Source organism: Ochotona princeps, chromosome 4, assembly GCF_030435755.1.
Source record: "Ochotona princeps isolate mOchPri1 chromosome 4, mOchPri1.hap1, whole genome shotgun sequence".
Lineage (NCBI taxonomy): Eukaryota > Metazoa > Chordata > Mammalia > Lagomorpha > Ochotonidae > Ochotona > Ochotona princeps.
In genome coordinates, this window is record NC_080835.1 from 943,376 (window position 1) to 960,681 (window position 17,306).

The 17,306-nt window shown below is 57.2% G+C and overlaps 1 protein-coding gene across 4 annotated transcripts in view; it reads right to left on the reverse strand.

Annotated features, from left to right (window-relative positions):
• KCNQ1 (potassium voltage-gated channel subfamily Q member 1) overlaps positions 1–17,306 on the reverse strand; it is a 190,694-nt gene that overhangs the window by 83,096 nt on the left and 90,292 nt on the right. For all 4 annotated transcript variants that reach the window (XM_058662661.1, XM_058662659.1, XM_058662660.1 and 1 more), the window contains one exon: positions 9,423–9,543. In XM_058662661.1, coding sequence (XP_058518644.1) covers positions 9,423–9,543 — 121 coding nt within the window. The remainder of the gene's footprint in view (positions 1–9,422; positions 9,544–17,306) is intronic.

Here is a 17,306-nt window from a genome sequence, read left to right on the forward strand (position 1 = left end):
AGGCCCCCTCCCTGCGTCCAGCCCTCTGCCTGACTCCTGCTCTTGGCATTGGGAAATGAGTGGTCCCATCAGCATTGCCTTCATGTTGGCTTGTTTAGGGTTCCAACTTTTTACACCAATCACATCATTAGTTAATCAGAGCCGAAATGTCACTGATGCCCAAGCGTAAGGAAACACAAACTATCTCACATGCCGGGTGGGACCACGCGTGGCATCTGTCAGTGTTGACAGGGGCCTGATGGGGTCCTGCTGCAGGGCCTGAAACACACCTGCATCCGGCCACAGCTGTCCTCAGGACTGGGCGCTGTGGAACCAGGTTGGGTAGGAAGCGGCGGGGCAAGGGAGCTGAGGTGGCCAGTGCTGTGGCTGCGCCGTTCCCAAGCTGCTGTGACTGCGGGGCTGCCAGGCAAAGGGTGCTTCTCTGTCACTTCTTCCCACAGCTGCGCGTCCACCATTGACCAAACACGCCCAGGCCCGGATTTAGAAATATATACAAGCTGATGTGATAACCAAGACTCAAACCCTGAGATGTGGGAATGGGGGCGGCATTCTGTTTGATCTGAGCATGGAGATAAGCCACTCCTCTTTGTGGTTGGAGAGACCAGCTTTGTGACAAGTAGACGAGAAACAGAGCCCAGAGTCCATCAACCTCTGGAGAAGCTGGGCCCGCCCTGCACCCCGTCCCGGCGGGCCTGCCCTGCACCCCGTCCCGGCGGGCCCAGAGCCTCTTGACGAGGATGGCAAGAAAGTAGACGCGCGTTCACATCTGTTGGCGTGGCCCTTGCTGCCTCTTGGAGCTCGGGACCCTGAGAATGAGGTGGCATGGAGTTGAGACTTGAACTGGGGCCTGCCCTTAGCCACGGTCTTGTGGGACGGGACTGCCCTGAGGCCTGGCGGTCCAAGTGGTGCAGCCTTGGCCAGGACGGGAGCCACCATAAAGCTGGCCAGTGCCAGACCCCTCACCTGGGGAGGCTGGGTGTTTGTGTGTTACATGTCTCTTTGTGGTTCTTGAACAAACTCTGAGTTAAGCTCCTCTACTGTGCTGTTTTCCACTGACAGTAACAGACCCAGCTCCCCAAAGAGGCCTGGGAAGCGTGTGATGTGGGTCTGCAGTGACCCCTGGGTCCAGCTGGCAGCTCCTGTGCAGACCCGCTGGCCTCGGCCACCTAGAGGATGCCTCAGCCCAAGGCCCCGACTTCCTGTCTCAGAGCTATCTTGTGTTTAAATATTAAAAGTATTTAGTGCTCGGGCCATACCATGAGCCCTCCTGGATGACTGCATCGGGAAAATGAATTTCCTGCTCCTGGCTCTTAAGGACGAGCCACCGGGCACCCCTTCCACGGATGAACGCATCATCAAGTCCCCAGGCAGGACTGTCCCCCGGCCCCGTGGCAGCTCAGGGCTACAGAGAGAGGGACAGACTCGGAGCACGTGAAACGTGGCGAGAGTAACGCGCGTCACCGTGGGACAGGAGGGCACGGCACTGGGACAATTGACACACACACAGAACACGCTGCTCCAGGCCAGAGGCGGCGGCCATTGGATCGGTGAGGTAGAACACGATGGAAGGCACAGCATGGGTGAACTCCAGCCTTGGAGAACAGATGGTGGGAGTGCCAGCGCTGCAGCTTTGAATTCTGATGTTAGGAAGCGGTGCAGCCTAGCACAGGAAAGACCCTCAGCAGTGCCCCTGCAGCACCACCGTGCTGACAGGACTCCGTGGGGCAGCACTGTCTACAAGCCTGGGCTGAGAGGCAGTGAGCGGAAAACCCGGTTATGAGAATCCAAACAATTCCTTGTCCAAGACGAGAGCTGGGAGCCGTGGTGCGCTAGCAGGCGTGTGTGCCTGGCAGCGCGTGGGCTCTGCTCGTGTGCCCAGATCTGAAGCAGCTGACTCCTGCTGGGAAGGGACAGCACAAAGGGGCCTGCTGGAGGGAAGGCACTGTCACTCACTGCGTACCCCTCCCGAGCCCCTCCTCTTTACAGAGCTGCCGCCAGCCCTGGCCTGGAGCTCCTTGCCTGTTGCTCACCGGCCTCACGGTCTAATCCCGTGGGAGGAACCATCAAGTCCCTCTCCAGGCAGGATTTAACATTCCTTTGCCTGGAGGATCTGCTCTGTGTGCGCCCCGGAAAGGGATGAGTCAGCAGATACAAGCGGGATAAGGGGGTGGGGACACACGGCAGGGGCGGCCCACGCTTTTGAGGGGGACAGTTCACCCTGGGAACGTGGATGTGGGGGTGGCTGTCCCTAGCTGCCTGTAGGGCCATCCAGTGCCTGCAGCACTAGGTCATGTGAGCTCGCGGGAGCCAGAGCAGAGGCATCCTCAAGGGCTGGCCCTGGGGCGCTGCACCCTGACACACCGCGCCCGAGGCCGTCGCCCTTCACAGCCATGGCATGCTCCCTGCTCCAGGAGCCTCAGTGTGTGGCCCACTGTGGTCCCAAGGGTCTGGCCCCCCGCCCCCGGTGTACACCCATCTGCGCATACACATGCACCGCTGTGATATACAGCTGCTTCTTGGGGGCAAGGGGCCGGAAGCTGGGACTGTGTGGGCAGTCTGGGAGCACACATGGCCATGGGGGAGGTGCAGAGGCAGCGGGAAGGCCGTGGATTCAGGATGGGGGGTCTGAATGTGCGTGCAGGAAGCTGGCCATGTCGTGACTGAACTTCAGGGCGTGAGTGGCCAGCTCCCTGAGAGGCAGTGGGGCCTGGGGGCCTGGGGCGGCATAGCTCGGCCTGGCTCACAGGGTGGAGCAAGGTTTTGGACAGAAGAGGCCAAGGGGGTGTGAAGCAGGGCAGGTGTGGGGCCTGTGTTTCCCAGGTGTGCCCGTGCCGGTGTTACACCTGTGGGTACACACGGTGTATGTTGAGGGAGCCGCCTGGTAGCTCGTGAATGGAGGAGGCGTTTTAGGAAGTGGTGCCTTCCGTACTCAGGCCACGCTGGGCCCTGTGGGGCGGCCCTGTCCACATATGGCTTGCTATTCAGAAGGCTCTGTTTGGGTAGGCTGGGGGGGGTGGTCAGGTCACCTGCTCTCCCTCAGAGTGGCATTGGCTGGCCTCGGGAGTCACCTGTGGGCCCGCCCTGCAGAGCTTGCCCACCTGTGGCCCTTGGTACCCCTGCCCCCACCTGGGCTCTGTCTGCCCCAGGAGCTGGAGCCGGCTCTGAGGCTGCGTCAGCCTGACCAAAGGGCCTGTGAGTCTGGCTTGGCTTTGCTCTCTTGCTTTTTTTTTTTTCTCTCAGCTCGTAGGGCAGCAGTGGACATGCGTCCTCAAACAAGCTAAGTTCAGAAGGAAAGTCTTCAGGAAAGGTTCCACAAACTTTTCAAATCATTTTATAAAACGTCATGGCTTCTCTGATCCAAAGGCACACCGTCCTGCGCCTGGAAGCCCACACGTGCCACAAGCTGCTCCCACGGGGCCGTCCAACACACTGGGGCAATGTTCTGCAGCCCTGGCAGCCCTGGCAGCCCTGGAAGCCCTGGCAGCCCTTCGCCCACGCACCCCCTGCCCTGCCCAGCCTGTGCAGCCGACTGTGCGCACACTCACACACACCTTCCCAGGCAGGAAGCTCCTCTCTGCCAAGAGCGAATGGAATGCTGATTTCCAGAGGGTGTCCTTGGCCTCCGGCTCAGCGGCCGCACGCCGAAGAAAGATCCCACTGTGTGGGGGGGGCTGGGCGAGCGGGGCCCCAAGAAAAACCCGCAGCTGCCTCTGCTCCCCACAGCCACACCCAGCGTGCTCACATGCCTTCCTGTCCCAAGCCCACCCTGGGTGGCCCCGACAAGGAGGCTGAGTGGGACTCCCTGGGCAGCAGAGTGGGGGGGCTGTGCATCTGGAGAGAGAAGAAGCATGCCCTGAGTCGCAGACCCTGGCACTGAGGGCAGGGCCTGGAAGTCCCTCTTGACACTACCCTCAGGCCCCTGTGTTGCTGCACAGTGGCTGGGGAAGCTTGGATGTGCTGCAAAGGCCAGCGTGGCCCTTGCCCGCCAGGGGCTCCCAGTCGGGCAGTGGAATGCTTGGCCCCTGCCCCGCATCCCTGATATCCTCAGGAGTTAAACATTGACAGGAAGAGGCCAGTGCAGGCCAGGGACACCAACAAGCAGTGGCGAGGAGGCCAGGCCGCTCATGCTCAGTGTCTCCTTGGGCCAGGGCTCCAGTGCTCAGAGCGGACCGCAGGGCAGCTGGGTCAAGACTTTGCCAGTCCTCGGGGTCCCTGGGGCCCGAGCTAGCTCTGGCTCCAGCTATAAAGCACATTCTCATCCTCGGACCTGGGTCTGAGATGGTGGCATTGCTACCATGGGGCTGCCCACAGGGTCTCCTGGCTGAGATAGAAGGCCTGCTGCCATCAGAAGTCAACACCATGTCCCTTGGCCTGCCACTCCTCCCAGGCAGGATCTCAGCAGGCCTGGGGATCCTGGAGTGGGTAGGCCCACAGCCACACACACTGCATGCTGCTCAGCGGTCTGGCAGGCTGGCCTGGGTGGTGTTCAGCGTGTCCCCAGTTGTGTGCCCAGGCCTGGTAGCATCGGCTGCACCTCTGCTGAAGGGACTTGGCTGAAGCCAGCACAGTCAGGGGCACGTGCCCACATGATGCAGAGCCTGGCACCAGGCACCTGGCTGAGGGCCTCTCCCATGTTCCTGGGCCCCTCTTTCTTGCTCTGTGTACCTCCTGACCACTTTCAGGGATACCTGCCAGTCAAACGTGCTTCCTGCTGCCGGGTTCGGCTGGGAGCCACTATGGGGGTGCGCTCACAGTGAGGTCCCCTATCCCCGGAGTTTGCCTGCTCATCCTGGCACCCTTGCCCTGCTCTTGGCTGATGGAAGCCTGCGCTTGCCTGCCAGGCTTCCAGGTCTTACTGGAAGCCTGTGCACCCAGCTGGTGGGCTTTGAGGGGCAGCACGCGTACACACACTCACACACACACACAGCATTCATGCGTTTCAGACTGGGAGAGGTGAAGTTTGACCAAACAAATCCAGACATGAACCTAAGGATGAAAATCTAGCCGACCACTGAAAGACCCCAAGGGAGGACCAACTGGAGAAGGCAGGGCCTGTGGGCAGAGCATGGCCGTGCATGGGAGCAAGGTCCGCTGGCACCTCTGGTACCAGGCCTGAGCTGCAGGCCAGGTCCAGAGCTCTAAGGAGGTTTAAGTGGGACCCCAGTATCCAGGTTGGTAGAGGGAGTGTTTAAACCAAGACCGTCTCCATCACGCAGGCCTGCCAGGGGCTCCTGGCTCACTTGGGCAAGGCCTACCTGCCTTCCTGGAGGCAGAGGCTGGCCCAGTTTGGTGTTCTTCAAAGACGCCAGGTGCAAAGGGGGAGTATCCTCTCCGCGCATGTCTTCCCTGCCCTGTGTGTCAAACGGGTAACTCCTACCACTGCCCAGGATACCTCAAGGCGAAAAGCTCCTTGTCAAGGAGGGAGGCCCCTGGAGTCCAGCAGCACAGGCCCTGGCCCTGCCCACAGGGTTGCTGACTGACCGAGCAAAAATGTGGGAAGCAAATCTGCTTCTCAGCCACCAGGTTTGCTGGACCAGTCACCTTCTGATGCCACCAGCACCCACCACGTGGCGGAGGAGCAGCCTGTGTCAGAGAGGAACTGGGCCGCCCCATGGGCCTGAGCGGATCAGCTGCTCCTGCACTGGTGGCCCTCACAGCTGCTCGGTGTGCCATCTAGCAACCCGTGGTGGCACAGCAAGTGTGGCTGTGCCAGCAACACACATGGAGGACGACGGGGGATGATGGGTAGGGCACGAAGTGGAGAACAGTGAGGAACAGGCCTCTGTGCGCTCCCTGCCCCGAGCGCCAGTCCTGGGAGATCCCAGGTGGCGGAAGTGAAGCTTGGCAGTGCGGGGCCGCTGCAGGCTGTGAGCCAGGTGAGGGTACCCAGTTCCCACTGAGCCACTGTGCCTCACTCTTAACTTAATTAGGAGAACATCTAATCCCCCATGCATTTCAGAGACGAGTTTGAGCCTGGCTGGGGCTGTGGGGGGCTCTGGCAGGGATCCTATAACACACGCAGCCCTCTGAAGCCCCCTGCAGCTCCCACAGGGCTTCCCTGGCACCTCGGCAGACAGGTGGAGGTGGGTTGAGGTTTGCAGAAGACAAGATACTGGTCTGGAAAGATGAGCTGGCCTCACTGGTCTCTGTTGGCCCCTCCCTGGTTCTCCCCAACCCTTCCCACCACCCCGGGCTGAGAACCTGTGAGGCGCGGTGGCTCCCCTCTGCCGACGGGCTGTGGGCCCAGCGCACCCTGGCTGGCACCAGAGTGCCTCAGAGCATGCCAGTCCCACCCACAGTGCCTGGGTCCTGGCCCTGCATGTGGGGCCGGCCCAGGAGCACCAGCCCCATTGGAGGAGGCACAGGCTGGCCCCGGCCTCGCTGACAAAGGCAGAATTTGGGAGATGCTAGCAGCAGTGTGGACAAAAGCCAGGCTGCGGCGGCCTCATCGGGAAGGAGCAACCTGGCCGTCCTGGCTGAGATTCCGCAGGGTCCGGGAGAAAGTTGCAGACATGGAAATTCTCATGAACGCACGCGTATAGGGCTGGCTTTGCTCAAGGATTTGTGGAGCTGTCATGTGGCAGGAGGCCAGGCAGGCCTATGCTCACCAGGGAGCGGCGCACGGTCATGGGGCGGGGAAAGGGGGCGTTCCGCCTGCTTGACTTGGTGTGGGCTCTTTGTCCCCGCGTCCACCTCCCCAGGTGATAGTACGCTGCCCTCCAAGTTCAAGGGAGGGCTGGGGAGAGGGGCTGGCCGGATGCTTTAGGGAGCAGGAGCGACCTAACCTGTGGATGTGCTGGGGAGGGCTGCTCCCGCAGCTAGGGATTGCCAAGTGGGCACTCTAGGAAGAACTGTGGCAGTGCGGTGGCTGCAGCCAAGTGGTGGGGCGTCCCACACAGCAGGACACCACGTGTAAGGCAGGACCGCTGCTGTGTTCTTGGCCCTGCTAGGCAGGATCCTAACTCTATGGGCTGCAGGTTCCCCGCCGTTGGGGGTCCCCTAGGAACCCCACAGCAGGGTCCTGGGAAGTGGCCATGGGCTCAGGGAATGAGTGAGTGGGTGTCCTTCCTGCTGGGGTTCCCACGGTGCCCGGAAGGTACGTCTGAGGCGAAGGCCAAGGCTGCCCAGAGCTGAAGGGGGCCTGAGCTGCAGAGTCACAAGGCCTGCATGTGGCGGGAGGGGGCATGTGGATGGGAGCCAAGCCACTCTCTGGCCTGTGCCAGACCTGTTGCCCAGCTTCTCACTGCCTGCTCTGCCACCAGGCAGCATACCCCAGAATGGGGAGCTGTGATCAGCCCCAGGGGCCTTCCTGTGCTCAAGACTATAGTGACCTCACCTCCTGGGGGCCCTGCAGTGGGGAGAGCTTGAGATGGAAACAAAATCTGTCTTTATTTATGCTTTTAATTTGGATCCTGGCCCCAGCCCAGCATGGTAATACGGTTAGCATCAGCCTGTGCTGGGGAAAAGTGCTCTGTTTCCCGGCAACTGGCCCCCACCCCTCTACTGTTCCCCCTCCTTGCCCTCTGAGACCCTGGCACACCTGCCCTACTGGGCAGCAGCTCCGACCAGCCGTACTGGGCTGTCTCACCCACAGGGGTCCAAGGTGCTCCTTGGGGTCCTGCAGGGCCTAGGTGCTTCATGCCTGAGCCCCGTGCCTCCCCACTCGGGCTCACAGTAGGCACTAGCTCTGCCTCAAGCAGATCACAGTGCTCTCCCCTTGCCCTACTGCCTGCCATGCTTTGTGCCTTCCCATGCTGTCAGGCCTGTGTGGGAAGCTGTGGGCCACTGACTCTCCAGCCTGTCACTCATGGCGGTGGCAGCTAGGAAAGCCTATACGGGCCTCGTAGTGGGCTATGTCACATCCACCATGTCAGCTGTCCACCTCTGCCTGGGCTTCCCTGAGCCAGTTGGCTGGATGGTGGGTCACAACCTGTCTTTCTGGGGTGTGACTATCTGCTTGGAGTTTGGGCCATGGCTAAGACAATCAATTGTAAGGGGAGCAGGGTGACCAGAGACCAAGACGGGCCAAGCGAGATGGTCCCATGAGGTTGGGGTGATGTCTTGACCCAAACGGGGGCATCCTGAGCTCCCCGTGTTCCTACCAGCCCCATTTCAAGCAGCCATGGCTCTAGTTTCTGGTACTGACAGGCTGCCAGCCTGCCCTGCTCCTACTCCACTTGTAAACCCGGCCAGCTCATGTGGCTCTCAGCAGGGCCCAGGACCTCAGAGCCCCATTCCCAGGGTGGTTGCAAAGCCATATATCCTCTTTGCTTCTAGAAACTGGCTCTTTGTCTCTGCCCTTCTCAGGAGCCTGACAGGAGAGGACAGCAGGGTCCTCTCAAATCCTGGCTGCTCATCCATTCTTGTACCATACTGTACTGTACCATACCATACTGTACCTTACCATACCGTACCGTACCTTACCATACCATACTGTACCTTACCATACCATTACCATACCATACTGTACCATACCATACCTTACCATACCATACCATGCCTTACCATGCTGTACTGTACCTTACCATGTACCTTGCCATACTGTACCATACTGTACCGTACCATACCATACCTTACCATACCGTACTGTACCATACCGTACCTTACCATACCATACTGTACCATACCATACTTTACCATACCGTACTGTACCTTACCATACCATACTATACCATACCGTACTATACCATACCATACCATACCATACCATACCATACCATACCATACCATACCATACCATACCATACCATACCACACCATACCATACTGTACCATACCTCAGTCACCCAGAAACCCCACACCTAGCCAGCAGCCTCCTTCCTACAGAGGCATGTGCAGTCACAATGGCTTCCTGACCCCACAGAACCTTGAGGAACAAAACCACTTTTGAGCAGTAGTGGCAAGGAGAAAGAGGGTGCCCAGGTGACCAGAGGGGCTCACTGTGGTGCTCGCATCTGACACGGACGCCGGGCAGGGGAACACGTTGCGGGTAGCGGCGTAGCAGGCCCCCCACATGGCAGGAGGATCATGCCATGGTCAGTGCTGTGATGGTAGGAGCAGGACAGGCCTGTGTCCTGGGTCAGCTGTGCCTCTGGGGAGGGCAAAGCGAAGGCATGGAAAACCATCCAGTTCCTCTACCCGAAGGAGTCCCTGAGAACAGCACATGGTGGTAGCACTGGTTGGGATTCCGCGGGAAGACACGGACAAGCATAGCTGCCCCTCTTTGGGCAGCAGGTAAAGGGGTAATGAGAGCGAAAAGCAGTCTCCTCCGGCACACAGTGGGAAACCATGTCCAAACAAGGGGGCTGTGCTCCCAGGCATGGTGGGGATGCCCTGCTCTCCCTGCCTAGGGCTGGGCCCAGTGGTCCCTGGTTCGTGCGAGCTGGCAGAACAAGCCTGCCCTGGTGCAAGTGGACACTCACTGTGACACATGGGTGATGGGGGCCAGCAGCGTCTCCCCTTCCAGGTCCAGGTCCTCAGCGAAGCTGTTGGTTCTCAGGAATTGGGGGGAGCTCACTTCCAGCAGCGTGGGGCTCTTCCTCACTGTGGGGGAAGCAAGGGAGTGGTGCAGGTTAGGTCCCAGGCTTGCCAGTGTGCAGAGTGAATGCCCTCTTGCCCTGACCATCTGGTCTGCAGGAGCCCCTGCCAGGTGGAACTCGAGGCTGGAAGTTTTAGCCTCGTCAGGCTCAAGGCCTCTCCTCAGGTTCACCCCTGGCATTGTGGTCAAGAATGAAATACAAAGGACAGGGCTGGCTGGGGCCAAGATGACCATAGCCACTGCACAGTGGACATTGTATACTGATGGGATGGCAAAGGTTCTGCATCCCCAGAGCACCCCCAGGACTGCTGGCTTGCCTGCTGTTCAGCTGCCTGAGCCCCAAGGGAAGGAGAATACCCAGGAGCTAGCCAGTGTTAGTCTCTTTTATCCTGGAGCTCAGGGACCAATTCCTGAGCATCTCACCCTTATCTCAGCATCCGCATTGGACCCTGACTTCTCCATTGGAAGTTCCTATTGCAAAAAAAGATTGAGTGCTCCAGTCCATAGAGGCCACCTTTGCCGAGGGTCACAGTATTAGTGACCCAGTTCCTACCCACAGTGCTCTTTAGGGTGGCCCACGGCAGCAGGAGCTCTGGGTGGGCACATGTATGCGCTCACATGCTCGCATCACAGTCCATGTGGTTCAGCCATCTATCTCAGGGACGAAGCCTGTGGCTTCGAGCCATCCTCCTCAAGACAACAGCCTGGGGGCTCATCTTTACTCCTGACAAGTGATGTTGCAAGCAAGGTTTGCGCATGCTATAGCATGTAGCATGACCTTCCCAAGATGTCATGACCCCTCTTCGCTGCCGCTGCCCTGCCCTGCCATGAGTGTGAGTTGCCTGCCACCCATCTGCACTGAGTGCCTCTTGTGAGTTCAATCTTGAATTGCCTGTGTGCTTCCTTCACCCACCCTGCCTCCTGAGGATGGTCACGTGAGGCTCAGACCCTCCCTGGTCATCTTTGGTCTGTGACCTTGGTTACAGTATTTGCTTTTAAAGTAATGCATTTTTTTCCATGTGAAAAATGAAGGTTTTCCCATACAGAGTAATGTAATTGTCTTCTACATGTGTTCCTCTTACATATGTGTGAATGTTTCTCTGCATGTGTATGAAATTCAGCATATTTACCATTTATAATGCCTCTTGTGGGAAGCAGCCAGCAATCTCTAAATGAAACTGCAGAATGTCCTGCACATCATTGCTCTAAAAAACCTTGAGCAAAATAAAATCAGGGGTTGGCACTACAGCTCAACAGGCTAATCCTCCATCCTGTGTTGCCAGCATCCCATATGGGCGCTGGTTTGTGTACTGGCTGCTCCATTTTTGATCCAGCTCCCTGCCTGTGGCCTGGGAAAGTAGTAGAGGAGGCCCAAGTGCTTGGGACCCTGTACCCATGTGAGAGACTCAGAAGAAGCTTCTGGCTGCGGGCTTCAGATCAGCTCAGCTCAGCTTCTGGGAGTGAACCAGCAGATGGAAGACTTTATCTGTCTGTAAATCTGCCTTCGCAATAAAAATAAGTAAATCTTAAGAAAACAGAAAATTCCTTTCAAGTGTACTACCCCTTGGAAGCTGAATCTATTGAAGTAGAACACAGACTCCAAGCACCAGGAGCCAGGCTCCGCTGTTGGACTCCGTGAGAAACGAACGGTTCTGCTGGGTGACATGTCCTATTAGTGCACGGAGGTGCCAGCGCCACCTCTCCTGCTTGAGCAGGTGCTTGCACTGAGTCACCGAAGGAGCATTCAGAATCTGCCAATACCAGAGTGAACAGCCCATCTTCCAGCCGAGCACGTGAGGAGACCCCTACACCCCGCCAGCAGTCAGAGTGGAAATACAATGATGCCAGTGCACTCTTCATAGCAAAGGTGCACAGCGGTGTGTTATGCAGCTGTCTGAAGCCAGCACTAAGACATCCCTCACGAGGAAGGTGGATGAGTGACCATGGTTCACCCGTGGGTGGGACATCCCTCAGCACTGGAAGGAAATGAACAAATGATCTATGCCAAATCATGAATGAAGCTAATCTGCTGAGCACAGAAAGAAGTCAGATGCAAAACGCACTTCTCACATGTCCCTCTTGTAGAGAAGTCACAAGTCTCCAATGGCTGCCTGCGGAAGGAGAACAGGAGGACCAAGTATTCCTGAGGTAAGTACTTCCCAACTACAGGAGAGCATCTTGGCCTTGAAGCTTCTCTGTGTGACACTGGGGTGCAGACAGAAAAGCCCGGAGGCATCTCCCAGAGTGAACTGCACTGGAAAGTTCCAGGAGCCTAGGAGAGAGGTAGAAGGGGAGTAGGTTTTGCCCATCATTATAGCATGAGGGAAGCGTCCAGAAGGCACGGGAACAAGCATGGCAGCAGGCAGGCTGTTGCCCGGAGCTCAGCTCTGCCCCAGGATTTCATGTGTCCGCCTGCTTCAGCACCACCTTGGCTTGGAGGAAAGTACTTGGTACATCAAGTTCTCCGTTTTCATCTGGAAACACGGCCAATTCTTGGGTTTTTGCACTTCCACACGGATCTTTAGAGCCAAGATTCTTGCACACATCTGAAGACTTTGGAGAGATGTAATTAAAATGTTTTTAAAATCAGAAGGGGCCACTGCCATCCGCTCCATGCAAGGGGACTGTGCTGTTCCTGCCCTGAGTTGCAAATCAGAGTTGGCACTTTTCTTCCTGCCCACAGTCAACACTGGGGCAGGCATTGACGGCTGTCAGGGCTAGACTTTAGCTCCTTTTGGGCACCATGATGCTGCCCCTCCAGGCAAAGACTTGGGGCAGTTGCTCCACCCCAAGAGGTACCTTCCTGCCCCCTCCCCAGCCAATACTATAGCTACAAAGTTGGAACTGCCACACAGTAGGCCTGGCTCAGTGGGCAGCTCACACACAGGCCTGCTGTGGGGGTGCCAGGTGTCCTGGGAAAGCAGCACTGGGACCCTGTGACAGTGGAGTCAGCTGTGCCCACGACAGCCCATTGTTGGACGCCTTCATTCCTTGGCTGCCTTTGCCTCATCAAGGCCAGAGTCTGGGCCCGAATTTTCAGGGCAGAACAAAACAATTTTGTTTTCTAGGAAAATGGGAGGTCTGGGCTGGGTGAATGCTGCTGCCGGCATGGTGACTACCCCAGCTGGGGCTGCCGGCTGCCAAGTCCCAGCCTCTGTCAGGGGAACCAGAATCAAAGTTGATAAAACAGAGGTCTTCTTCACATAGGCCTGCTCCATGTGGAGTGTTTTCATGTCAGTGCAAAAGACAGGCAGAAAAAACCCTGGAAGGAAGCAGGTATCAAAATTTGAAGTGGTGTCTGCCTAAATGAGTGACCTCAGATGCCTCAGGTCCTCCTCTGGTGCCTGTATCTTCACCTCTGAAGAACACTTTGTGAGTCAAGGGCCCAGGATTCACAGGAGCCTTCTGGCTTTGTGTCTCCCCCACCAGCTGTCCCCTTTCCCATGCCATGCCAGAGGTGCCAGAATATGTTAGGGCACCCTTTGTCCCCAGCTGCCATCAAGTGTGGCCACGGAGGGCTGTCCCTGCTGTGCGGACTGGCCAGGCCTGCTTAGCCTAGGTCAGCATCATGCACAAGTCCCCAACTCGACACATGGCCCAGCCCTCTCTCTCTCTGCCCTCTCCCTAAGGAGTGTGTCCCCCAGGGCTGAGCCCGTCCCTGTTCACTTCACCCAGCTGCTCTCCCTGTGTCCTTTGCCCAGTTGGTGAGGATCCTGCCTAATCTCCCAGGTGTAACCCAAGCCTTCTCACTGGGCAGCTTTTCTAGGGCCATGGCAGCTGCCCCTCAGAACACTCAGCTTCTACCTCATGCATCCCTCCAGGGCCTTGGTGCACATCACCCTCTGAGCTGCCCCGCTCCCCGACACACACTGCCACAGGGATACACAGAAGCTGTCTCTGACCTTCCCAAGTAGATCCCCTTCTCTGGCCCCTCAAAGAATCTGCCCCCGCCACCCAGCCAGCAGATTCACTTAAGCTCTGCGGATCCGGCACTGGCGGACAGGCCCTCCCCAGGGCGTCCCAACAGCTGCAGCCAGGCCCTGCGTGACATCGCTGAGCAGCAGCCCACAGCCTGTGCCAGTTGCCCGTGCCCGGCCCACAGACCTCAAGCCAGGGCAGCCCCACCACCACCTGTGCTTCTACTCAGAGACAAGAGGCGAGAGACAGGGGTAGCAAATGTCGAAGCCATTCCCACAACAGCTGCCAGGAATAAGGCAAGGCGTGGAGTGAGAATGTACACTGGTGCTGCTGGCGGCCAGCTCCGATTAGGGAAATACCTTGCTTGACGGACACCTGTTGTTTCCGCCCAACCAGCAGCCAGCCCAGCTTCTGGGAACAGATTCTTGGATCTTCCCAAGGGGCTCCTCTTTCCCCATGCATAGCATGCAGGATTTAACTGTCCATTGGATATTCCCAGAGGGGGCTGTACAGCGTGGCCCAGGCCTGGCCATCACGTGCACAGTGGCAGTCCATGGGTGGCTCAAGTGCTGGCAGGAGCTCACCACACCCAGACACCACTCTTCGCTCTGGCAGCTCCCATAGCCTCTGGATTTGCTGAGCCATGGAGGTGTGCCGGTGAACATCTTGCTGCCATGAGAAAGTGGCTGCTGGAGGACATGGCCATCCCAAGGGACTGGCAGTTGGAGGGAAGTGAGGGAGCAGGGAAGAGCCAGAGAGAGGAGAGTGCAAGCAAGTGAGTGAAATCCTCCCCGCCCTGGGGTCCAGCTGTGCTTGAAACAGCTGGGTCTAAGTGTGCGAGCCAAAAATCCTCCCTTTGTCCTAAAGCTAGTTTGGGTTGGGGTTCCACCATTTGTTACCAAGAGATTCCTCAGGAATGTGTGACGAACGTGGGGCTGGCGTGGGAGCGGGAGGAAAGGGCTCTGCACGTCAGGGCCCCTGAGTGCCTGGGCAATACCTTGCTTGCCTGCCCGGGGGCTTCGCAGGGTGGCAGGTGGGATCTGACTAGGCAGGTCGCATGGCAGAAGGAAACTGGCATGCCCACTGGAAGGGCTCTTCCTCAGAGTGCCCCTCAGCACCCATGTGTGAGTTGCTCTTGGGAGCAGATACTGGGACACTCTGAATTTGCACCATGGTCAGAGCAAATCAGATTTGGCACAGCGTGCTGGTGGCAAAGTTGGCTTCCACAAGTCTGACAGACCCTAGCAGGATGCTGGCCTTTTGGGCTGGGGGGGGGGGGGACTGGGATCTCAGCCCACAAAGACCTTCCCTCTGGACAGGACTGGCAAGGGAAAGGACACAGACAGCTAGACACACACACACACACACACACACACACACCAGGCTGGAGCAGAGGACCAGCAGGTTGGCCATCAGCGAGTGGGCACAGCTGCCTATGTGGATGCTGGCCCACGGCATCCCTGAGCTGCAGGAAGTCACTGGCCAGATCTCCCACTGCACATGTTCAGGGCAGGTTCCCAGGAAAATGTAATATGACCCTCCAGAGAGGTGCAGAGGGAGCTTTCTGAAGGCTTTTGGATGAAGAAAGGAAAAAATTGGCCTTGATTTTCAGGGCAAAATGACACAGGAAGAAAACAATGTTTTTAATCTAATTAAGAGCGATCTTTTCACCTTCCTTACAACCTCATGGAGATGTGCCAGTTCTTCACACACTAATCAGGGCGGTTCGGGAGGGAGAAAGCTTGGAAGCTGGTGCACGTGTTCTCAGAACGTCTAATGGGGAAATGAGTTGCAGGCCTCCTTCTCGGCATCCGGCTCCAGGCCCTGGCTACCAATCCCAGACATCTGCTGGGGCCCCACCCCCTGGGGCCCCGAGGGTGCAGGCTGCCTCCCAGATAAGTCAGACCCCAACCCGCAGGCCCTCCATGGCCACTCAGGTCAGAACCTGTGCACAGTCAAAGCCGCCCCTTCTGCCCCACCCCCTTCAGCTGGGGAGGGGTCGCTTGATGTCTAGATCACGTTAACTGATGTCATAAGCAGCCCAGCCTAGCTCTCATCCCTGTTGGTTACAGGAGGCCCAAATGTGGGAAGGGGAGCCTGGGACCTCAGGGGTGCCTCTCAGCTCTGACCCCTGTTTCCCATAAAGATACATGCATGCTTATAGAAATGGACAGTGGCCTCTGCTTGCTGGGAATCATTCCCAGCACTGTGGGACCCGTAAGGGATGTGGAATTTACATGTGCTACACTTGAGAAATTTCCAGGAGGGAAAAGAAATCCTCAGTGAGAAGCTGTGGACTTGTAACAACTTCTGGAGCTAGCTGAGTGGCACAGGACAGTGTCCCAGTAGTGGTAGCTGAGAGATTGTGCTGGGGTCCAGAACACATTATGTCTATCTGTGAGGTCACAGGGAGCATGCTCATCCACACCCACATCCTGTGCACAGTGAGACTGCTAAATGCACATCCGCCCCATTTGACCTCCAATCCTGAACCCACCCACTCACACACACCCAAGGCCAAAAGCAATGGAAAATGACCTCTCTGCCGACAGATGGGCAGCCCTTGTGGGGACAGCAAAATGCCCAAGCTGTCTCTGCTGCTGGGTTCCTGGCAAGTCACTGCTGCCCACCGTGGGGCAGAAGGATTGGCCCATGCCTCCCCAGGTCAGGCCAGGGGTACTGGGGTATAGGTATCAAGGAAAGTAGCCAAACACATCTTAGGATGACCAAACACATCTTGGGAAGAGCTGGCAGGGCAGAAATTGGCAGAGCTGTGGGGGAAGAGAATGCCAGACTGGCTAAGACAGGCACTGAAAGGTATGTTAGAGAACCTTCCCTCGGGCTGCTGTATGGAGCAGCCACCACCTGTGGCACTGGCATCCTGTAGCAGGACGCTAATTTAATACCAGCTGCCCCATGTCTGACCCAATTCCATGTTAGTGCACATGAGAAAGCAGATGGCCCATGTGCTTGGGGCGCTGCACTCAACTGGCAGATTCTTATAGAGCTCCAGGTTTTAGCCTGGTCCAGCCCTGACTCACAGTTTGGGAGTGAGCCGGTGGATGGAAGTTCCCTCTGTGTCTCTCCCTCTGTTACTCTGCCTTTCAGGTGAGTAAAATAAATTTAGTCAGGTTTGGAGAACAAAATAATTTTGATCCTTTCCCCTCTGGCTTCAGATCTCTCCAGCTACCATCCAAAAAAGGCACCAAACTCATAAGAAGTGCAAATAAAACCACCCATGACCATTGCCCTCACAGAATGCCATAAGTGACACTACCTGTGAGGCAGAGATGTGAAGTAGGTGCCAGCAGGGACAGCCTTAGGGTGTAAGGTTACTGTGTCACACCCAGCAAGGTTGGTGCACGACAGCAGCCAAAGTCTATCCACTTCCAGAAACACCCAATACCAAGCATGAAGGCAAAGCCTGCACTAGCCAGCCTTGGTAGAATTTTGGGAATGTGACTAGAGACCTCTGCCTGCCCTGGAACAGTGTAGTGGCATCCTAGAGGTGACAGGCTGTGTCCCCTTTGTGTGATCCTGGTCCCAAGAAGTGCAAAGAGCAGAGGAGACCTAATTTTCACAGAATTCTTCAAATTACAGATTGTGTCAGGGTTGCCTGAAGGGACTGATGCAAGATGGGGCATTTATCCAGTCACTGGAGGCAGAAGCACATGAGGTGATCAACCTGCAGTTACCCAAGGCAAGGAAGGGAGCAGATGATGGCCCTGGATGTCTGGGACAGTGATACACAGGAAAATGGCATTGCAAAGTGCCTGTGTGAGCAGGGGGAGGGAAGCTTATACAAACAAACACACACCCAGGGCACACACATGCTCAGAAAACTCCCCAG